At 45.4% G+C, this 23593-nt stretch overlaps 2 protein-coding genes across 3 annotated transcripts; both read right to left on the bottom strand.

The window, feature by feature from the left end:
• Nucleotides 1–1386: 1386 nt before the first annotated feature.
• Nucleotides 1387–12982, bottom strand: ZSCAN26 (zinc finger and SCAN domain containing 26). 2 transcript variants are annotated; one of them, XM_027051853.2, is made up of 5 exons: nt 12700–12875; nt 10331–10810; nt 9891–10008; nt 4196–6653; nt 1387–1679 (listed from the first exon to the last, which is right to left on the bottom strand). In XM_027051853.2, exons 1-4 carry the CDS (start codon nt 12772–12774, stop codon nt 5752–5754), a joined length of 1575 nt encoding a protein of 524 aa, XP_026907654.1. In that variant the 5' UTR covers nt 12775–12875; the 3' UTR covers nt 1387–1679; nt 4196–5751. The 2 variants fall into 2 exon arrangements, with proteins under 2 accessions (XP_026907654.1, XP_053079253.1); XM_053223278.1 differs by lacking the exons at nt 1387–1679; nt 12700–12875 and adding an exon at nt 12882–12982 and having other exon boundaries at nt 5330–6653.
• A 7317-nt stretch (nt 12983–20299) lies between these two features.
• Nucleotides 20300–21749, bottom strand: NKAPL (NFKB activating protein like). The gene is given in 3 exon segments (XM_015081603.3): nt 20300–20883; nt 20886–21008; nt 21011–21749. Coding segments are annotated over 3 exon segments (1194 nt in total). The 5' UTR covers nt 21606–21749; the 3' UTR covers nt 20300–20407.
• Nucleotides 21750–23593: the final 1844 nt, after the last annotated feature.

Here is a 23593-nt window from a genome sequence, read left to right as displayed (position 1 = left end):
CATGCTTATAATCCCAGGTTAAATGCTACACATTGGAATTGATCTGTTAAAGAGCATGTGCTTTTAAAATTTTATATACAGATCCCCTGGTTAATTTTTAAGGGCACTGCTGTTTAAAGTAAAAGAAAAATCTAACAGAAAAATCCAGAAAAATGTGAACACGGCTGTTTACAAAATCAGAATTATAACTGACCAATTAACATATAAAAAGATGTTCAACTTTGACAGCAAAAATATTTGGTAAAACCACTTAAAAGGTACCAGCTTGGCAAATCAAAAGAGTAATTCCCAGGGTTGATGTGGGTATGAAAAATGTGGGCATTTTCACAGACTGCTAACACGAGGTGTAGGTTAGTATAACCTTTCTGGAGGACCAGCTGGCAAATGAATCAAAAGCCTTAGAAAATGTGCCTATCAGGTGCTTGGATAGCTCAGTGGGTTAAGCATCTCTTGATCTCAGCTCAGGTCTTGATCTGAGGGTGTCATTTCAAGCCCTGCATTGGGCTCTGTGCTGGGCATGAAGTCTACTTAAGAAAGAGGGGTAGGGGCGGGTTGGGGGTGGGGTGGGAAGGGAAGAGAAAGACAGAAAAGAAAAAAAGAAAAGATGCTTACCCCTTTGCCTCATTAAGTCCAGTTACAGGAATTGAACGAAGAAAAATAATTGTACAAGTGAGCAAAGCTGTATGTACAAGGATGTTCACTGAAATACTGTTTACGGTGACAGAATTATTAACTAAATGACTCACAATGGGAACATATATCATAGAATATTGTGCCACCTATATTAAAAGTTATCTTCCATGAAGACTTTTGGTTATCTGTTTGTTTTAATCAGGGATGTTTTTGTTCGTTTGTGGGCAAGGTTCAGAAACCCAGTCAAACTAACTTAAAAGAAACCTTTAACAGAAGGAAACAAGGGTATTCCCTGGACTCCAGGACCAGCTGGGAGCACAGTGGACCTCAGAAGCTGAGAGCCAGACCTGCTTCTCCTGTCTCCTGTCTCTATTTGTTTCTATTTAGTTTTTATGTGATCATAAAAATGGTTCGAGCTCTAGATTAGTTTCTTATCCAAATGCCTAACAGAGACCAACCAGAATCTGATCCAGTATCAAACTTCTGGGGGTATCCAAATGACCACACCTGGCTTACAGGTCCCCTCTTGGTCCAATCCTCAGTGGTCAGAGAAGGATCACGTGGCAAGCTGCCAACTCAGGATTATGGCAGATCTGGACTAGAATGGACTGGGAAGATAAGCAAATTGATTGTACTTTTCTTTTACAAATAAAAATTGTTTATGATATTAAGTCCAGTGAGAAAAGTTAAGTGTTTCTATGCTTCAGTATCTCAAAATACATTATTAAGAGATTATATCTGGACCATGAACAGGATGATTTGCTTTCTTTATATTTTTCACAGTTTTTACAATTTATGTGAATTTCTATCATAAGTAAACATGAGTTAATTTATTAAGAATTTATGAAGATACAACATGGACAATTATGATATATTAAAAATCGAGCAGAGGGGCGCCTGGGTGGCTCAGTGGGTTGAGCGTCCAACTCTTGATTTCGGCTCAGGTCGTAACCTCATGGTTGATGAGTTCAAGCTCCACATCAGTCACCATGCTGACAGCACGGAGCCTGCTTGGGATTCTTTCACTCTGTCTCAAAATAAATAAACTTAAAAAAATACAAAAATTAAATTGAGCAGAAACTATCAATACTAATCACAATTAGTTTGTACATATATATACACACACACACACACACTGAATAGTGATTATTTTGATAGGTGAAAGGGTGATTTATTTTTCCCTTTCCTATTATTTCATGATAGTTTTATAACAGCACATTTATTAATAACATTATGTTTTTTAAACCAGAAAGTGAGCAGGAAATGAAGACACACAAGGACTTTCATTCCACTACTGTTTGAGTATTACAGGATACTATCCCAACAGAAATGCTGATCGGTAGAATTTGTTTTTCAGATTTGTTTTAGAGAGCTGTAATACAGCTCATACTTTCTGGGTTCCTGCAGTCTAAACAGACTTCCAACTTTGCTTTAAGAGTGTCTAAGATGTGTTACATTGTGGGGTGCCTGGGTGGTTCAGTGGGTAAGCGTCCAACTTCAGCTCATGCCATGATCTCATGGTTTGTGAGTTTGAGCCCCGCATGAGGCTCTGTGCTGACAGCTCAGAGCCTGGAGCCTGCTTCGGATTCTGTGTCTCCCTCTCTGTTTCTCCCCCACTTGCTCTCTCTCTCAAAAATAAATAAACATTAAAAAAAATTTTTAAAGATGTGTTGCATTGTAAGTAAAACTTTCATCAATACCTGTTATAACATCTGCCCTTTGTTCAATGTTTCTGTATTTAATTTTTTAAAATTTTTAAACGTTTATTTCATTTTTGAGAGCATGCGTGTGAATCAGGGAAGGGCAGAGAGAGAGAGGGGGAGACAGAGGATACCAAACAGGCTCCATGTTGACAGCAGAGAGCCCAATATGGGGCTCGAACCCACGAATCGTTTGATCATCACCTGAGCTGAAGTCAGACACTTAACCGACTGAGCCACCCAGGCGCCCAGTGTTTCTGTAATTTTCAAGAATAGATGAGGAAAGCAGATTATTAAAAGATACCTGTATTGGGCACCTGGGTGGCTCAGTCAGTTGAGCGTCCAACTCTTGGTCTCAGCTTGGGTCATGATCCCAAGGTCATGGGATGAAGCCCTGGTTCGGCTCCATGCTCAGTGTGGGATTTTCTCTCTCTTCCTCTGCCCCTCTCCCCAGCTTGCTCTCTAAAACAAATCTGAAAAACAAATAAAAAATAAAATCTACCTGTATTCTACATTCGTGTCTAGGCGGTTATGGGTGTGCCCCGGGGGTACCTATGAGAACACCATTTTTCCCCTGGGACCGTGAGAGGAATGAGCTCATTTCAGATGCCAGTGAATTTAGAACCTTTATAAATTTATACTGCGTGTACTATAGTATCACCAGAAAAAAACGCAGAAGTAAAATTTCCAGATATTTAAGGGTAGATCATTCTTCATACTTCATACATTCTTGTCATTGTCACTGCTTTTTCATGGGAATAATGACGACATTCTGTTCTTTCCTTCTTAAACTGAACAGAATCAAACAGACTTAAACCAGGACATGGAGCTGAGTGCTTACGTACTAACCTCAGCACAGCCCTCAAAACACACAGGGGAACATCCCTGATATCAACTCAATTTTACCCATAAAGGCAGAGAAAAAGACTTCCTGAGGGATGGCATAGGACTGTGTTTCCATGAAATACCAAAGTGCCTGAAAAGTTGCACTGTTTTTAGGGCGCCTGGGTAGCTTGGTCAGTTGGGCATCCAACTTGGGCTCAGGTCATGATCTCACAGCTCATGGGTTTGAGCCCCGCATCAGGCTCTGTGCTGCCAGCTCAGAGCCTGGAGCCTGCTTCAGATTCTGTGTCTCCCTGTCTCTCTGCTCCTCCCCTGCTCACACTGTGTCACTCTCTCTCTCTCAAAAATAAACATTAAGGGGTGCCTGGGTGGCTCAGTCGGTTAAGTGGCCAACTTCTGCTCAGGTCACGATCTTGCGGTCTGAGAGTTCGAGCCCCGTGTCAGGCTCTGTGCTGATCGCTCACTGCCTGGAGCCTGCTTCTGTTTCTGTGTCTCCCTCTCTCTCTGCCCCTCACCCATTCGCACGTTGTCTCTTTCTGCCTTTCAAAAATGAATGTTAAAAAAATAAAAATAAACATTAAAAAAAAATTTCTTTAATAAAAAAAAGTTGCACTGCTTTGGGGTCCCTGTGTGGCTCAGTCAGTTAAGCGTCTGACTCTTGGTCAGTTCAGGTCAGTCTCATGGTTCATGAGCTCAAGCCCCATGTCCGGCTCTGCACTGCTTGGGATTCTCTCTGCCCCTCCTCTGCACATGCTCTCTCTCTCTCAAAATATAAATTTTTAAAACGTTGCACTGCTTCTTCTACAGATTCTGTCCTCCCCCAGGACATTGCTCTCAGTCGGCCTGCATACAGCCGGATGCAGGACGAAAGGGAGTGGGTCAAAGACTGCCAAGTGCCTGTTCCGGCCTTCACGCTACCCTTTCTTCTTAGTGACAGAAGGCTGATTTTCAGCTGGGCACCCTGCAACCCAGAACAAGACACTCTTTCCTAAGTTTTGGCGTGCGACATATGTACTTACAGGACGCTTTTTGCAGAAGGCTGGCTTAACTGCGAGGGATCTGTTGTCCCACCTGTCTGCATCTTGCATGTGATGACTAGAGCTTCAGCACCACCAAGGACCATGTGACCACCTCAAGGGCTGATGGTGTGCACTAGCATGTTGGAACAGAAAAGCAGAGGGAGGGTCCCTAGCGGTGTCATGGAACCACTTTATCAGTCTTGGACTGCTTATCTTCAGATTATTCTGAGAGAAAAACAAGCTTTCATGAAATCACTCCTACTTTTTTCCCGTAATCTATATGCAGCTGAACTAGATAGATCCTCAGCCACACACAAGGCCTCGCTCCTGTGGCAGACTAAGAAGTCTTTCCCAGACACTACACCCTAAGCAGCTACTGCCGATCAGCAAGCAGTGATGATGCTTCATGAGTGGACTCCCTGAAGCTTACTGTTCTTATCATTTCCGTGACATTTTGGTATTCACAGTACAAAGATCATGATCTCCTCCCAGCTGACTTTATTGTTTGCTTCCAAAGAATTCCAGAACAAGCAACATTTTAAAACTGCATTATCAGGGCGCCTGGGTGGCTCAGTCGGTTAAGCGCAAGACTTCAGCTCAGGTCACGATCTCATGGTTTGTGTGTTTGAGCCCCATGTCGGGCTCTCTGCTGACAGCTCAGAGCCTGGAGCCTGCTTTGCATTCTCTGTTTCCCTCTCTCTCTGCCCCTCCCCTGCTCACGCGCTGTCTCTCTCTCAAAAACAAACATTAAAAAAAATTTTTTTAACTGCATCATCAGTATTAAAGGAAAACAGTCTAATTTCTTTCCCCATTTCCTAAACAGTGTCTATGGAGGACCCACTTTCCTGACACTGAAGTTTGTATCAAGACAGTTACTACCTGGATTCACTCAGCACTGTTCATTCACATGACTTATAAAATCTCTCCCACAGTTTAACCTGGATTTCTAACCTGAATGAGTGAAGTATTGTAGCAAGACTAGGGGTGGGAAATGGTAAAATTAGATCATCTTTGCTTTCTAAAATGCTTCTGCAGATGGTGGGGGGGGGGGATGCCAGTAGGGGGTGATTAGTAAAACCACTGGGGGAAAATGTCCACCATTAAACCCGCACTTTAAGACACCTTTAAGAGTGGTATATTTCCAAATGTCATTAGCTTTATTTTACAGGCATTGTTACTGCACCAGATGTAAAATTATCAACCTGCTCTTGTTCCGTTTAAGCCTATAAATCTGTGGATATGTGACTTGCTGCTGACTTCAAAGCCCTAACTCAATCATGAGGCTCTCTACTACCTAGAGATGCACAATCAAGCATTTACCATGTTAAAGGCTCAGAGAAGTCCTGCAGTAAAGAATGCTCTTGTTCCCATGGTACCCTCTAGGGTCAGATCTCTATGGGCCAAGGCTGAGCACAAGTGGATGCGCACAGCCTCCCGTGTGGCCCCCCACCCCCCCGAGTTCTGTGAGGCTAGAATTGGCCGCAGTGACTCTTCCTGACGTGCTGTTTGCTTGTCGACATCCTGTCTGTGATGGTCTCCGCAGACAGGACGCCCCGTCAAGCCATACTGTCTTTGTGGTGATATCTCTGATGCTGAAAAAGCCCCGACCTCTGCCTGAAGGCTTCTCCGCATTTGTTACACTCATAGGGTTTTTCTTCCTTGTGGATCCTCACGTGCTGAGCCAGGTGGGAGTTTAGGCGGAAGGCTTTCTGGCAAATGTCACACTTGAACGGCTTCTCTCCGGTGTGAATCCTATGGTGTCGAATGAGGTCTGAAGTCAGACTGAAGGCTTTCCCACACTCATTACAGCGATGGCTTCCGGAGTGGCTGTGGGTCCTCTGGTGGTGGGTGAGGAGAAGGGCCTGGCTGAAGGTTTTCCCACACTGCTGGCACTCACAGGGCTCCTCCTGACTGTGGATTCTCTGGTGCCGGTTGAGGTGGGAGCTGCGTCGGAAGGTCTTCCCACAGTGGATGCACAGGTAAGGCTTCTCTCCAGTGTGGATCCGGAGGTGTTCCAAGAGGCCTGTGTTCTGGCTAAAGACCTTCCCGCACTCTTTGCACTGGTAAGGCTTCTCGCCAAGATGGATTTTCTGGTGTCTGACAAGGTGTGAACTCCTCTGAAAGGCTTTCCCACACTCCTGACACTGATGACCTTTCTCTCGAGGGCGGGTTTTCTGACATCCAGTAAGACCAGTACTGTGACACGCCGCAGACTCACAGAGCTTCCCTCGCGTGTGCGCGCCTTCGTGTGTGACCAGGTCTGAGTGGTGGGTGAAGCCCTCCCCACATTCTGAGCATTTATACTCGGGCTTCTCCTTGGGCTCGACCCGCTGCCTTTCCAAGTGAGATTCCTCAGAACGAGGCTCTACGAGTTCAGATACTTTCCTGGCTGATTCCACTCCTCCACAAGAGTCTGTCTCTGCAAATACCTTCCCGTTCTCAACCCTGGTCTTCTCACCTGAAACATTAAACATATATCACCAATTACTTGGTTTTTGATGCTTTGGGAAAGGAACTTGCATTTAGGAGGAATAAATTTAAATTTTTTTTTTAATGTTTATTCATTTTTGAGACAGAGAGAGACAGAGCATGAATGGGGGAAGGTCAGAGAGAGAGGGAGACACAGAATCTGAAACAGGCTCCAGGCTCTGAGCTGGCAGCACAGAGCCCGACGCAGGGCTCGAACTCACGGACCACGAGATCATGACCTGAGCCGAAGTCGGATGCCCAACGGACGGAGCCACCCAGGCGCCCGTAGGAGGAATAAATTTAAAGCAAGCCGTGTATGCTGGTAGAAATGCTGTGGTTGTGTGTGTCTGCACAGGACATACGTGCAAGGGGACACAAGAAACTGTTAACGGTGGCTGCTCGGGGGAGGATGGGGATTGTGGTAGGAGGCAGCTTATTCCCATTGGTTTGAACTTTATATGTGATATACACAGCACATAGTTAGCAAACAAGGAAACAGTCTTAAAAGGCCTGCCTATACGTTCTTCAAAATGGTTTGTCAGCTGGAGTATAAAAAAATGAGGTCAAGGCACCTGGGTGGCTCAGTTGGTTGAGCGTCCAGGTCATGATCTCTCAGTTCATGAGTTTGAACCCCGCATCGAGCTTTGTGCTGACAGCTCAGAGCCTGGAACCTGCTTCAGATTCTGGGTCTCCCTCTCTCCACCCCTCCCTGCTCACGGTCTCTCTCCCTCCCCCCCTCTCTCTCAAAAATAAATAAACATTTAAAAAAAATTTTTTTTAAAGTGAGGTCAACTGAGGACCTTGGGGCTCATAAGGGAAAGCACCGGAAATGAAGAAACGTGGACACAGTGCCCACTGTATCACTGTTTAGCTGTGTAATCTTAAAAAGGTGATTTAAACCCTCTGGGCTCAGTGTCCTCCAGTGAATCAAAACCACTGGACCACAAGACCTTGAGGGTGACATGAAGTTGACAAAAGTGTCTTGGACTTTCCCGATACCCTTGGACAGCAGCAGCTGCCTTCCTGTGCAGTTCAACAAGACAGGGGACCTCGGTGCTAGGATAATTAGCTCAGGTTTCTGGTACGTGAAAGACCGTAAGCAGTGTCTGCCGATAACACCTAAGCTCAGGCCCGCAGGCACAGGCGGGTGAAGAGGACAGGAGTGAGAACAAAGATGGCAGGAGCCGTTGTAAGCAGCAGGAATAAGCAGCCAATGCGAGTTTGTCAGTGTGGGCCACAGAAAGCAGCGGGCAGTGTAAGGTGAGAGCATGCGAGGGTCAGTGTGATGTGGACGACTGGTAAGGAGCCGCCAGAGACCGCGGGTCCCGTGTGGGGCAGGAAGATTCAGCGGGACAAGCCACTTTGCGTGTGTAGGCCCTCTGCCGGAGGGAGGCCGCCCACAGGGGAGGGAGGGGTTATAGGAAGACAGGAGCGATCCTTTACCAGCCACGATATAACGACATAAGCACTAAAAAGAGGGGAGTGTCTTGAAACCAGAAAATAACTTGAACTTTGAGTGTAAAATAGCATTTTCAACAGACCCAGAGGGCAAGGAACAGCGTCAAGGATCTACTGTGACTGCATTTACTTGTCGCATTTCAAATAGTGCCCATCATGGATGACAGGGCCTAAATTCATTTCTGCAAGGCTGTTCACAAAAGTCAGGCCCCTCTCTTTCAGCTACTTTGCTCGGCAAATTTCCATTAGGCGGGCCTTTGAACAGACTCAGAAATCGAACAGGGGAGGTGGAAAGAAGGTAAAAGAAGGTTTAGAATCACAATCAGCCATTCGGCAAACATTTACTGAGGGTCTGTTCGACCCAGGAGCCATAGCAGACTCAGGAAACAAAACCATGTCCTGCCCTTTTCTGGCAGGAGAAAAAAAGACATGGTCAAATGGGAGAAATCTTGGAGCTCTAGGAGCACAGGTCCTTTTCCACAGAAAAGTCGTCCAGGTTTGGGGGACCTTGGGAAGGTTGAGAAAGGGAGGTCTAAGGCCCTGAAGGATGAGTACGAATTAGGGAAAGCGAGGACAAATTACTCCAGACAGAAGAAACGTGGCAAGAGAAACTCAGAGGAGACAAACAGCAAGGAGCAAGTGGGAAACAGAATGTAGCTCAGCATGAAGGGGACCCACGGTGTGATAGGGTCACAGGGGGAAGGACAGTCCTGATTTGTCCAGGACTCAGGGGACATGCAGTGTGATGGGGCCACGGGGGGACGGACCATCCTCATTCGTCCAGGACTAAGGGGACCCATGGTGTGATGGGACCACAGGGGGATGGACCGTCCTGATTCATCTGGACTAAGGGGACCCGTGGTGTGAGGGGGCCACAGGGGAACGGACTCAGGGGTTTCCCAGGACATGGAACCGTCAGTGCTAAAAGTCTCAAGCAAACTGGTAAAGTCAAGCTCATAGACGTGAGGCTGAGAAGGCAACAGACACCACCGCCAGGGAGGCCTCTCTCACTGCCTGCTGGAAGTCACTGCAGGTGGTAGGTTTCTTCTTGGTTTTATTTCTTCCTCTTGATCATGGAATTTTTCAAATGATAAAAAAAACATATGTAGAAAGAATAGCATAACTCAGCTCACTGAAGGGTTTTAGGGACGGGAACAGCATTAATGAATCTAACAGTGTAAATGATGGAGAAGGAGCAGGAGGTAAGAATCCCAGCGAAGCACTGAGATGACACAAGTACCAGGAAGCAGGACTGTAAGGCCGGACAGAGGGGGAGAAACGTAAGCAACAGAAACAAGAAAGGCGGATTTCAACGACGAAGACAACACAGCAGAGTAAAAACTAACCTAGGTGACATTTGGAAATAAAAGTGATAATTATACAGTAATTTGAAGGAGACAAGAAAAAAATGAGCAATGGAGCACGGGCTGGGTGAGAAACCAGCCATCCTTTCTTTATTCACCCCTGCAGTGAAGGAGGGAAGGAGAAGGCCAGGGCAGAAGTCCTGTTTCGGCTGAACACAAACACCATGGAAAGGATGGGGGGAAATGTGGGTGGACGAGAGTCCTCCAGTCCTGACTGTGGCAGCGACTGCATCACGGACTGTCTTCCTGCCTGAGGAGACAAACGGACCAAACTCTCAGAGTGAACTCCACCACGTGGACACTACACCTCGACAGAGCCACCTCAAGACAAACACGACAGCGGGGCCTCGGAAGGGACGCCGATGCCCACCTCTCGCCCGCCCCGAGACGCAGCTGCTGCTTACCCTGGTCTCCTTCAGGCTCCAGAACTTCACGCTCCGGCTGGGTGCGCTGCCCCCGCACTGCTTCCACCGGGGCTGCCGCCCCCGCCAGCATCATCTGCTCTTCAGCCTGGCCTGGGTCCTAGGGACATGCGGGGACATGCAGGGACAGTTAGGAACCTGTGGGCTGAGGAGGAAAGTGCTGTTCAGAGAGACACTCCCACGTGAGAAGAAGAAGGAGAAAGCCCAGGGGACAAAGAAGAGGCTGGGGAAGCAGCACGGCCGGTCCCTCCCAGGGGACAGCAGGTGACGCCGTGGGACGAGCCAATGGCTCTGAGCACCGGACAGGAAAGAACCCGAACAGGAGCTCCGCAGGCCCTCCCCGGGTGCCCAGCTCATGCCCTCGCCTCCGGCCCCAGGTCCCAACTCCTGCTTTCCCGCAAAAGGGCACATCTGGTCCTCACCGCCTGCTTTCCTGCGTCTCCAAGCTCTGGCTGCAAATCCTCCAGAACAACCACCACCTCGTCCCCGCTCTCCGGATGGTGCTCCCGCACCCGAGCCTGGAGCTCGGCGGGCAGGATGGTCAGGAACTGCTCCAGCACCAGCAGCTCCAGGATCTGCTCCTTGCTGTGCGTCTCGGGCCGCAGCCACTGGCGGCACAGCTCACGGAGTCGGCGCAGTGCCTCCCGGGGCCCTGTGGTCTCCTCATAGCGCAACTGCCTGAACTGTTTGCACAACGGTTCCTGCCCCAGGCCTGTGCCGTCTCCCGGCAGCCGGACTGCCTGTTCCCCAGTAGAGTGGGGATCCCCCTTCATGGTCCGAAGCACCTCCTTCTTCAGATTCAGAGGAGCTGGGGAACGGGCACCGAGCGGTGCTGTCGCCATCCCCAGTGTCAGCGTGTTTGCTCTCTCTGCTTCAGAAAACTTCCTTTTGATGGTCTCCTCCTGAAAATGTAAAACCAAGAATCACGGAAACAGTAACAGTAGTAGGAACAATAATAACAACAGCAACACGCCTTGGTTGGGCTTATACATTTGCAATAATCGCTATCAAATTTTCTTTCTCTGAAACAACCATTCCTAAAAATGGAACACACATACAGAATGAGAAAACTCTGTTCTACAGAAGATTGCCGGCTGACAGAGCAGGAATAACACATCTGAAAAATCACCATTTTGCAGCTTGATGAAATAACCAACTGAATCAAGGACCACATGGGCAAAGGCACTGGGCAAAAGAACTGGGTAAAAGGGCATTCTCACGGTCTCAAAGAATCATCATGCTAACTGTGTATTAATTACAAAGGGAAATAAATGGAGATGTCTGGCAGCCACAAACCTAATCAAATGATCAAGACTGGCAACAACAACAGACAACTACTGATCTTCTGCCTTATCACTTATGCAGCATTTTCACTAAATATTCAACATGAATCTAATAATGAGGAGACTTTCTGATAAATCCCAAAGGAATCTTATCTACAACAGACACGGACTCCTCAAAACAGTCGATTTCACATAAATAAAAAGTATTGTTCTGGACTACACAGACATCTATATGAATTGTGAAAAATGGCTCCTGGGTTTAAAAAGAGCTATAAAACCCAGTTAGGCTCCAAATACAGCTTGCTGTTATATAGTCCAGGATGTGTGCGTGGTAAGTCCCAGCTAATACCTACATATATGTTTTTTTCTTTTGGTCAAAAAATGGACCTAAGATACAAAAAGTCAAATCCAGAGCACCTGGGTGGCTCAGTCGGTTAAGTGTCCGACTTTGGCTTAGGTCATGATTCCCCAGTCCGAGGGTTCGAGCCCCACTTCTCGCTCTGTGCTGACAGCTCAGAGCCTGGAGCCTGCTTCGGATTCTGTGTCTCCTTCTCTCTCTGCCCCTCCCCCACTTGAATTCGGTCTCTTTCTCTCTCAAAAAAAAAGAAATTAAAATTTTCTTATGACTAGTGAACTTTCAGTTCCTCAGACTTTCAACGCTCTCCTGTTCCTGGGTCCTCCCACGTCTTACCCCTTCCTGGAACACTCCTCATCGTCCAATTTTCTCATTTGTAAGCCAGCACAACTGTTGCATGTACTCTTTTAAATTTTTTAATGTTTTATTTATTTTGGGGACAGACAGAGACAGAGCATGAGCAGAGGAGGGGCAGAGAGAGAGGGAGACAGAATCCGAAGCAGGCTCCAGCCCCTGAGCTGTCAGCATAGAGCCCGACGCGGGGCTTGAACTTACGAACCGCGAGATCATGACCTGAGCCGGTCAGACGCTTAGCCGGCTGAGCCACCCAGGCGCCCCATAACTGTTGTATGTACTTTACGAAAGTTATGCATCTAATCCTCACACAACTGCATCAAGACACGAGTGCAAATTTCACTGTACAGAGCAAGGTACCGGGACACGGACAGCTAAATAACTGACACAAGGTCCCACAGCTCAAGCTCAGATCTTTCCTTCAGTAGCTCTTGCAGCCGCAGGCCAAACCCTTGGGCTGATCGTTGCCTTCTTTCTCACAATGCACATCTGCTCCAACAGCAGCGCCTGCTGGCTCCACCTTCCAGGTAGGTCAGCAATCTGGCCGCTACTGACCACTTTTCTGGTTCAAGAGCCCCTCGGGTCTCATCTCATCGTGACTCCCCAACTACAGATGACCCCCCAAACCTCCACACCACCCCGCACACTGAGCCCCGCCCACGGTGGCCTGGGGGCCTGGCTACTCCTCCGGTGCGTCAAGCAGGCGGTTCCCTCTGCCTGAAAGCTCGTCCCCCAAAGGCCACATCGGTCTCACCATGTCCTTCAGGTTTCTGCTCCAGTACCAGCCTCCGAGGCTTACCTTCGATAGGGATTTAGTACTGCGCTCAGGGGACGACGCCTGTGCAGCCGACGCTGTGCCCAGTTCGGCGGACATCTCCCGCCCGGCTCCTTCGTCGCCGAGCGTTTCCCTGCACCCGGGGCCCCACTGCCCCCCAGTCTCGGCCGCGGGCCCTCCCAAGCCCCAGCACTGACGCAACGCACCCGACAGCTGACGAGCAGGCGCAGCCACGCTCCCTCCGGCACCGTCTGCGCTACGCGCCGAGCGCCAACACCGCTCCCCAGCGCGACGTCGCTTCCGCTCTAGGCACGCGGAGGACCGCGGCTCGATGGTGGCCGGCTCAACCCGCCCAACCGCGGTGTGCAGGTGCGCGCGCGGGCTTTTCTCTTTTTTAAGCCGGACTTAATTTCCTTCAAATAAAAACAGGCTAGCCCAGTTCAGTGTTTCCCTGACGAGCCGTCGTTTCCACTTTGCTGCTTCATAAATTAAACACGGTCACATACTTTTCCATTTCTCCCCGATTTAAACAGTCGTTAAACACAATGGCAAAAAAAAAAAAAAAAAAAAAAGGTCAACGCATGGGGTTTTCCCCCTTTTTTCATAGTAGCAAAGATCTGAAGATTAAATTGAACAATGAAAGTGTATTTGAACTGGAATATTTAAGGTAATGAAATTTAAGTCTATTACTGTAAAAGGATAATCTACAATACTTTGCAATGAATGTAGGTTTCAGGGGAAAAAGCATTAGATATCACTTTACCAAAAATTCTACAGAAGAATACAGAATATTCCCTCTTGTTCATTTTACCAAAAACTGTATTTACAGTCTTTGAATGAGATAAGTCCTTTTAAAAATCTAAACAAACGTCTGATTAATTAATAGTTTTGAAAAAGCATTAAATATACTAATCATTGTTTTATGACAGGTAATTTATTCAGTGTCTTCAGCATTGAAATGATCAGAACAAAAGAAAAAAAAAACACCTTTCATTGTGACAAGGAGAGTTACCCTTTCCTCCTTGGGTGCCAGAAGCTTGGAAGTATCTTTTAAAGTAGCAATGAAACATGTTCACTTTAAAACTTCCTAAGGCAAACAAATCCAATGAATGCAAATATTTTACTAATTAGAACTTAACATTTTTTCTTGAACAGAAAACTCATGTCTGATTTTCTCTCTTTCTAAAGAAGGGCTTATATATTTTACACCAATTATATAAGGGATAACTATAAAATTTAATTTAAAAAGGAAGTAAATAGGAGTGCCTGGGTGGCTCAGTCACTTGAGAGCCCAGCTCTTGATTTCAGCTCAGATCATGATCTCACGGTTTGTGGGATCAAGTCCCATGTCACGCTCTGTGCTGGCAGCATGGAGCCTACTTGTGATTCTCTCTCTCCCTCTGTCTCTCTGCCCCTCCCCCTCTCATATTCTCTCAATAAACAAACAAACAAATAAAAGTTTTAAAAAAGGAAGTAAAGATCTTAATTCATTTACTGCCCCTTTCAAACTCCCTGCGATGACTGGCTTCTTAAATGTCACTCATAGTATCAAGCTCAGATTATTGGTATTGTATTGAATATCCCATGAAAACCAAAACCAGTAATGCAGGTTAACAAAGTATTTTTACAAAATTCAAGGTGCGCATTTTTAATTTAAGTAGTCTGTATCTTTTGGAAGGGGTAGATGTAGATGAGAATAAATAAAAATGCTATTTTTACCAGGATAGTCTACATGTTGCTAATAACAAAAATCAATTTTCATACTTGAGATTTTCATTTTCCAGAATTATCCTTAGTTTTGTTTTTTTTATATTTTTTTAATGTTACTATTTGTTTTTGAGACAGACAGAGACAGAGCATGAGCAGGGGAGGGGCGGGGGGGGGGGACAGAGAATCTGAAGCAGGCTCCAGGCTGTGAGCTGTCAGCACAGAGCCCGACGTGGGGCTCGAACTCATGGACCGCGAGATCGTGACCTGAGCTGAAGTCGGACGCCCAACCAACTGAGCCACCCAGGCACCCCCAGAATTATCCTTATTTTTGTAAACAAAATGGTGGTCTGTATGTTTTCATCAGGTCCATTCTTAAGATATTCAAAATAAAAGTTTCCTTTTCTATATGATCACTAGAGGCACAATTGCATTACAAGTCATGCTACCATGCTATAGCATAAGATTAGCAGTTATCTTTTTGTAATGATGCTTTCTGCATTTCTCTCTGCTTCCACCCATATGGCAAGATATTACTATTCTGAAATTTTTAAAGTTTATTTATTTATTTTGGGAGAGGGAGAGTGCAAGCAGGGAGAGAGAGGGAGAGAAGGAGAATCCCAAGCAGGTTCTGTGCTGCCAACGAGGAGCCTGACACAGGGCTTGCTAAAATCAAGAGTCAGATGTTTAACCAACTGAGCCACCGAGGTGCCCCATCATTATTCTGAATTTTAAATAGAAAATTATGTGACCAGTGAGTGGTACAAACAACCAAAAACCTACAAATGAGTCCAATAAATTTAATTCATAGTTTAATATTAGGAAATCTATAATTCTTTTCAACGTGTATTTATTTTTGAGAGACAGAGAGAGAGCGCGCATGCTCAAGAGAGAGAGTCGGGGAGAGGCAGAGAGAGAGGGAGACAGAGGAATCAAAGCTGGCTCCGCACTGATAACTAAGAGACTGACACAGGGTTTGAAGCCATGAACCTCGAGATTGTGACCTGTGCCAAAGTTGGACACTTAACAGACTGAGCCACCCAGGCGCCTGGAGATCTATAACTTTAAACCATCTTATTAATACGCAAATAAAGAAAAATCCTATGATCCCTAAATGCTAATAAGTCATTTAATAAAATTTGACATGCATTTCTGATTAAAAGGGGAAACTCCTAATAAAATAGGAATAGATGGATACTACCTTTATATGCCAAAACCATATACATCTCAAAAAAAAAAAAAAAAAAACCCTCCTCCAAGACTGACTGTGAAATCTTACAAGGATTCTCATAAAAATGCCCCTGAATTTGTTAAGAATAAAAAGACAGCTATTTGCCAAATTAATAATTTCTTACTCCCTAAGTTGCTTATAGCTATAGGTAGAAAATATCTCCTCATGTGCTAAAGAAGAAGGAGAAGGTGAAGAAAAGGAGAAAATCTACCGCGAAATCCTCATTAGAACCCCTTATTCCAGTGGAGGCATTTTTACATCTCGTGAAACACTATTTCACATAATCCCCCAAAGTCATAAAATAATGGCTCACGGTAAAATTAACGATGTCTCACAAAATTTATGGATTGTAATTAAACAGCAGTAGCCAATCTAATTTGCTTTCTTGGGCTGTTTCTCAGTACTGAATAAAACTAAGTGTAGGGGTGCCTGGATGGCTCAATCGGGTGAGCATCTGACTCTTGATTTCAGCTCAGGTCATGATCCCAGGGTCATGGGATTGATCCCCAAGTTGGACTTCAGGTTGATCTGGAGCCCGCTTAAGATTCTCCCTCTCCGGGGTGCCTGGGTGGCTCAGTCAGTTAAGCGTCGGACTTCGGCTCAGGTCATGTTCTCACGGTTCGTGGTTCCAGCCCCGCATTGGGCTCTGTGCTGACAGCTCAGAGCCTGGAGCCTGCTTCAGATTCTCTGTCTCCCTGTCTCTCTGCCCCTCCCCTGTTCATGCTCTCTCTCTGTCTCAAAAAAATAAATAAACGTTAAAAAAAATAAAAAAAAGAAAGATTCTCCCTCTCTCTCCCTCTGCCCCTCTCCCCTTACTCTCTCTCTTAAATAAAGTAATAAATAAATAAATAATAATAAAAAAAATAAAAACCCTCAGTGTAACTCTGGTGGTTAATTCAAGCTATTTGATCTGTTCAACTGGCTCCTTGAGTAGAGTTTAGTAAACAATGATTCGGATGGTTTTTGAAGCCTAAATATGACACAAATTTTTTGTTGTTCTGTTTTTCTTCTATTCCACAACCCATAACCATGTACTCTGGGCAACACTACTTAAAAAGGAAAAAAAGTTCTACTGCCTTTTATTAGCTCCCCTGAGACGACATGATCTGTAATCAAATTATAAATCTCACAGTCTTGTTTTAAGGCAGATATATTGGCAGGACCCTAATAACAACATTAACCAGCAAGTCAATCCTACTGATGGCATGGAATACTGTCATGGGATCTCTGCTGTGAGCATTGCACTGTGTGTTGCATTGTGCGTATTTTATCATTTTGGCAAAACCCTCTAATTCTGCCTTGCCTTCTCAGAAGGCACAGCTCCTCAGCTGCATCTTTCTGCCAAGTGAAAAAGACAAAGATATTTAATTGGCTAGTATTAGGGAATCTTTGGGCCTTAAAAACAATATGATCAAGTGTTTTCCAGAAAAGCTATTCAGAAGGCAGACAAGAGGGGAAATATTTCCAAGACATGTGAGAGAGAGATAATTTATTATTTGAAGAATTCTTATGATTAATAAGAAAAGACCAACAAGCCAGTAGGAAAATGGACAAAGCCTATGTGAGTACTTTACACACACACACCAAAAAAATTATAGGACTCGTATATATACGTATACATACATGTGTATATATATATATATATATATATATATATATATGAAAAGATGCTCAACTTTGCTCTTAAATGAACATAAAAAAATAAAATGCCACTTTTCACCCATCAGATTGGCAAAGATCAAAAGGTTTAGAAGTACGATATTGTTGATGATATAGGTGTGAGAACTGGTAAATTTTATTTGGAAAGCAATGTTGCAATCCTATTAAAATGTAAAAACACATAGAACTTACACGTGACATTCTTAAACTTTTCCTGAACACCCCTTTAAAAATTTTTTTTTTTAATGTTTATTTATTTTTGAGAGAGAGAGTGAGACAGAGCGTGAGTGGGGGAGGGCCAGAGAGAGGGAGACAGAATCGGAAGCAGGCTCCAGGCTCTGAGCTGTCAGCACAGAGCCCAACGCGGGGCTGGAACCACGAACCGTGAGAACACGACCTGAGCCGAAGTCCGACGCCCAACCGACTGAGTCACCCAGGTGCCCCTCCTGACCACTCCTTCAAAAATGTCCCCCAATTACTGTCTCTAGTCCTTTATTTTCTTCACAGCATACTGCAATTAATACATATTGTCTGTTAGTTTTTTAAAGGCCTGTCTCCTCCAGTAGAATGTAAAATTCTGTGATGGCAAAGATCAAACTTAATTTGCTCTCTGGTTTACAGCCAGCACCTGGCATAGTCCCTAGTATATAAAAAGCACCTATTAGGGGCACCTGCGTGGCTCAGACGGTTAGGCATCTAACTCTTGGTTTCAGCTCAGGTCATGATCTCAAAAGTTTATGAGTTCAAGCCTTGCATCAGGCTCTGCACTGACAGCACAAAGCCTGCATGGGATTGTCTCTGCCCCGCCCCAGTGCTCTCTCTCAAAATAAATAAGTAACTTAAAAAGAGAAGACACTATACACATTTAAAAAAAGAAAAGCACTTAATAAATATTTTCCTTTTGATCCAAGAACTCTACTTCTAGGTGGCCATATCCACAAAGATTTTCACTATGATACTGTGTAATTGCAAAATATAGGAAACATCTTAAACATCCAATAAAATATGGTCCTTTCATTCAATATATTATAAAGTCATTAATTAAAAAGAATAAGGTAGATTTATATGCACTGATTACAACATCTCCAAGATATATTAAGTGAAAAATGCAAGGTGTAAGTCCATGCATGTAATGCTGTATGGTTTGTTTCTAAAAATAGAAATATACATATGTAACACTGGTTTTTAGTAGTGTTGCCCAACCCTCTTTGGGGAAATTCTCAAGGTAGTGTGGTCCGGCGTCAATGTCATCTACTAGGATGAAAGTGCCCTTCCACATCACACTGCCTGTGAGATTCTAGAACCCCTTCACCTTCAGTTCTGTGGGGTTTAGTAGGGTCTTGAGCCTTGAAAAGGGAGTTTACTCTTTTTTTCTTCTCCTTCTCCTCGCTTCTACTTCCCCTTCTTCTTAAGAGATAGCGCATGAGCCAGGGAGAGGGGCAGACAGAGAGGGAGAGAGAATCCCAAGTCTGACATGGGGCTGACATGGGGCCCAAGTCCTGGGATCATGACCTGAGCTGAAATCAAGAGGTGGAGCGGATGCTAACTGAACTAACTGAACCACCCAGGTGCGCCACAGGGCCCCCTTTTCAAATGAGGTAGTTTGCCTAGTGATGAAATGAAATCTTAAAATTCAGGCAGATGTCACTGGATAAAAACAAAGGTTTATGATAGACCATGAGTGGAGCTCACTCTAAAGTCTTCTCCAGTACTGGTGCTAGCTAGTCAACTCTGTTGTCCATGAGGTCCTTCCTGATCTGATCTCCTTTTCATGAGCTCCACCAACTGCATTCTTCTTTATACCTGCTCATTTCTTTCCTTGTCCTCTTAGTCTAAGGTGGCAGCTAATCCACTCTTTGGAAGACCCAAGCACCATGGACCTTCATCTTTTCTTCTTTATATCTATTTTATGAATAAACCCTATGTCCCCTCCAATCAGGTATTCCCCAATATTCAAAACCAACCTTCAGCAAAATTTTGACTTGAAAGCACATGTATTGGTTTTTACAAATCATTCACAACTATATTTGGCATTTTTTTGGTTGCCTATCTGCCTTCCAGTTCTTCCCCATGTATGTAGCCTATAAACTGACTATACCTACAGCTCCAGGAGTGGGCCTATTTCCATGGCAACAGTACATTTTTTTGAGAGTGGGCATGTAACTTAAGCTAATCCAATTAGGGTGAATCTCAGGATTCTTATTTGGAATGCCATGACAGAAATGTTCTTTCTTCAGAGGTGGACCAGGAAGTATATAATCAAATCCAGAACCTTTGGCAGCCTTTTTGTTATTTAAGGGAAACTAGCCTAAGGAGGAAGATGACCCATGATGGAGAAGAAAGCCAAAGTCGCATAAAGCCACACAGGACACCCATTCTCCCGGAGGACTTTGCAATTTCATGAGCCAGTAAATCTTTACTTTTTAACACCAGCTGTTAATTGCAACCAGAAGTCTACATTCAATTGAATCCTCTCTTCTTTCTGGGGTTCTTCTGGTCTTCCTTGGGACAAATGAAGGGCTCCATAAGGCCCTTCAAGAGAGAGAGAAATCAGAGCAACAGGAAAAATAACCTTCAGGTTAATGTCTCCAGCCTTTATCCTGAAATATGCTTGCATAGACACAGAACTTATGAACAGACATAAAAGACCTCAAAAAGATTTCTTTGGGGAGAAGAATTAGCGACTAGGGTGAAAGACCTTTTATTAACTTCTACTATAGCATTTGAATATTTTTTAAACTATGTGCACGTATTAAGTTAAAAATAAATACAGATCTCAGCAGCTTTTTCTTGAAGGACTTTCTTTTTTTTTTAATTTTTTTTTCAACGTTTTTTTTTTGGGGGGGACAGAGAGAGACAGAGCATGAACGGGGGAGGGGCAGAGAGAGAGGGAGACACAGAATCGGAAACAGGTTCCAGGCTCCAAGCCATCAGCCCAGAGCCTGACGCGGGGCTCGAACTCACGGACCGCGAGATCGTGACCTGGCTGAAGTCGGGCGCTTAACCGACTGCGCCACCCAGGCGCCCCTTGAAGGACTTTCTAACATCATAGATACAGTAGTACCGTTAAGTCTTTTCATATTGTTTTGATTACATAAAATTGTTGTTAAAGTCCCACTGTACAACACAAGGTCCTTACTTGTCATCTTTCCCTCTTGTCTTTCTGTACACCATCTCTCGGAAACTGGCTAGCATCTTATTCTCTCTCTTTCGTCTTTCTTCTTGGTTAAAGGATGCAAGAGCTCTCTTCTCATCAGCACTGTAGATCTGGTTCTCTTTACGCAGTCGTACAGCCTCCATTCTACGATGCCTGCTACCACTCATGACATAACCTGAGCATTCAAATGAAGCAATCTCTTCACTTGTCAGCCCAATTTCACCTCTTCGTGGGATTCGCTTTCCAGCTTTCACATACTCAGCCATTGCTGCACCTTCACCTGGGAGCAGAGCATGGCCATAGTTCAAAGGTTTCTCATCTTGAGAGACATGTATTACAGGTGCTTCTGGGCCTATTAGATCCATGGTATCTGTAATCTTTGACTGCTCAATCCAGGTATCTTCTGGCAACTCCCCTTCTGAATCTTTAAAGCTTGAGTCACTGGATTCTTTGTCTTCTTATTCTTCTTTTTCTTGGTTCTTTTTGCCCTGTGTTTCTTCTTCTTTTCCTTCTTCTTGGCTTTTTTGGCCCTCTTTTTATCATCAGAACTAGAATTAATGTCGGAGTCTGAATTACTCTATTATCAGAATGTTTCCTATGTTTTGTTTTAGACTTTTTTCTTTTCTTCTTGCTTTTTGAACGACTGGTATTCCCGTTTTCTTCGGAGCTGGAATCTGAACTGCTGGTCTCCTGACTCTTTACCGCTTCATCCTCCACTGGGGTATGTTCATCAGAATCCGGCTCAGGAAACTTTGGAGAGAGCCCCCACACCTCAGGAGCTCCCAGCTCCCCAATCCTCTCTCTCTCTTTCAGCCACCTCTGACGATAGCTCTCCTCCTTCTCCTTCTCATACTCTTTGGCCCACTGCAGGTCGCCCGCATAGTGGTGATGGAAGCGGCATCCGCCAGAGTGGACGGAAGAGGACGAGAACGCGTAGTTGCGGGGCCCCGAAGGCTGTGCCCGCGACTCAGATCGGCCCAGCGGACTCGGGTAGCTAACGCCCGACACCCCCCACGAAGGCCTGAGGCCCTCGAGGTCGCGGGAGTGAGAGCGGGAGCGGCCTCCACAAGGGAAGCGTCTGGCCAGCGCGGACGGCGGGCTCCCCACAGAGCTGCGTCGCCGCCTCCGAGAGCCGGCGGCGTCCTCGGGATAGCGGGACTGGGACACCGGGGCCATGAGCCACGCCTCCACCGACAACCAAACGCCCAACGCCCAGCAGTGGCCACGGAGACTGCATACGGCCGGCACTTCCCGCCCACGCAGGCGCCACAGCAACGGTGTCCACGCAGGCGCGTCAGCAACGGTGCCCGCAAGGCTTCCGCTTCCGGTGGGTTGGTAGGCGAAGGCGTGGCGCGCGGGCTAGGGCGGAAGGCGTCAGGCCGTAAGGTTTCCCTGGGGCATTTGGTGGCGATGCGCCGCTCCTCTCGTGGTTCCGATTTGCCTGCGCTGCCCTTGGCCCTCGGGGACACAAATAGAGGAATTTGCGCCAGTGACCCTTATACTGTTCAAACGTCTGCTACTCCTCTTGGGTATTCGCCTTTAACCATCTTGATACCCTTCAAGTCTCCATGCTCCCCTCGGTCCTCTTTATCGTCACCCCTTGGTGGGAGCCCCTTACTTCCCGTGCTCCTTTTGTTGATCCCTTAGAAAGGAGCCTGTCCACCAGTTTCATGGCGAAGCACGTTTATAGACTTCAAAACCCCACTTGTTCCTACTGGAAGCAAGCACCAGAACTTTTGGAATCAAAAAGTTTAAGCTCAGCCTCTGAGCCAAGTGAAGACCAGAGGCATGATTTTAATTCTTAAAATTCACAGACGTTTCTACCCCTGAAATGCAGGGAAGCATTCAACCCAGTCTTGTAGATGTCTCCTAATTTGGTTAATTTCTTCAGGAATTTTGTGGTTGGGAACCAGTTTATGCATACACTGTGTTCACTGTCTGAAATGGCTAGCATTTCATGCAAGATCATTTCCCTCTTAGCTTAAAATGTACATAGGCATTACCATCACCTTGGTTGTCTGTAGTTAAGTTGACCTCAGTTATTTAACAGACTTGGAAAGTGACAGAAAAACTAAATCAGAATTTAGGTATAAGTGCTTTCCTGATGCTAAGACTCTAAATGAGGTGGGAAATTAAATCGAATAAGATAAAATTAGATTTTTATATATTTATCAGCAAGATGCATGGAAGTTGGCAAACTGCAAACTCTCAAACTTGATATCAGTATTCCCATCGCCTATCACTTCCTGTGCAGATATACTAGGTATCTCCATGCCAGCACGAAGGCATTGACCCCGTGCCGCTTCATCTGTGAGACGACTGCAGGAATAGGACTATATCCTGGAAAGCCCTTCCAAGCTAGCTGCTGACTCCTTCCTCCTGGCTGTCTACGTGAAAAAGTTCAGACACTGGGCTCCTACCCTGGAGTATTACAGTGGCTACAAGACCTCTGATCTTCACCCCTTGATCAACCAGTTGAACATCCTGCTGATTTTGTGCCCTTGCAATAAGCTGGAGACTCTGCATTCCAAGTATTTTCACCAGATCTTCTTTGAAGTCACCAAAATCTCTCCCTTGGACGTTTTGAAGCTGAAGGAGATTTTGAACTATGCTAATTCTGAGGCTGAGAATTCACTCCGGCAGCAGCCAACAGGGCCAGGCAGGCATTTAAATAGGCTATATTTATTCTATCATTGAATTTGTCTTTTGATCACTTTTCTCCATTTTTATTCTGTTTGTCTTCCCAAACTGATAAAATTGTAAATACTTACGTTTTTTAGTGAAAGACAATAAAGTATTATAGTATTTGATTAGAAACTGAATAAAAGTTAATTTTGTTAAAATATATAATTAAATACATTTTTGTAACACAGGTCTTCTAACAGGAAGAATAAATTTTTTAAAATATTTTTAATGTTTATTTTTGAGAGAGAGAGAGAGAGGGAGACAGAGTGTGAGCAGGGGCGGGGCAGAGAGAGGGAGACACAGAATCTGAAGCAGGCTCCAGGCTGCAAGCTATCAGCACAGAGTGTGATGCAGGACTCGAACCCACGAACTGTGTGATCATGCCCCGAGCCGAAGTTGGATGTTTAACTGACTGAGCTACCCAGGCGCCCCCCAAAACTTTTAACACTTACTTATTTTTGAGAGACAGAGAGAGAGCA

Source organism: Acinonyx jubatus, chromosome B2, assembly GCF_027475565.1.
Source record: "Acinonyx jubatus isolate Ajub_Pintada_27869175 chromosome B2, VMU_Ajub_asm_v1.0, whole genome shotgun sequence".
Taxonomy (NCBI): domain Eukaryota; kingdom Metazoa; phylum Chordata; class Mammalia; order Carnivora; family Felidae; genus Acinonyx; species Acinonyx jubatus.
The sequence above is the reverse complement of the archived record's forward strand: the minus strand, read 5'-3'. Positions and strand labels throughout refer to the sequence as shown.

Coding starts and splice junctions, on each gene's coding strand:
- ZSCAN26 (XM_027051853.2), bottom strand. CDS start 12,774: ATGTCCGCCGAACTGGGCACAGCGTCGGCTGCACAGGCGTCGTCCCCT. Junction 10,811..12,699: donor GTACTAAATCCCTATCGAAG/GTAAGCCTCGGA, acceptor TTACATTTTCAG/GAGGAGACCATCAAAAGGAA. Junction 10,009..10,330: donor GAGACGCAGGAAAGCAGGCG/GTGAGGACCAGA, acceptor GCATGTCCCTAG/GACCCAGGCCAGGCTGAAGA.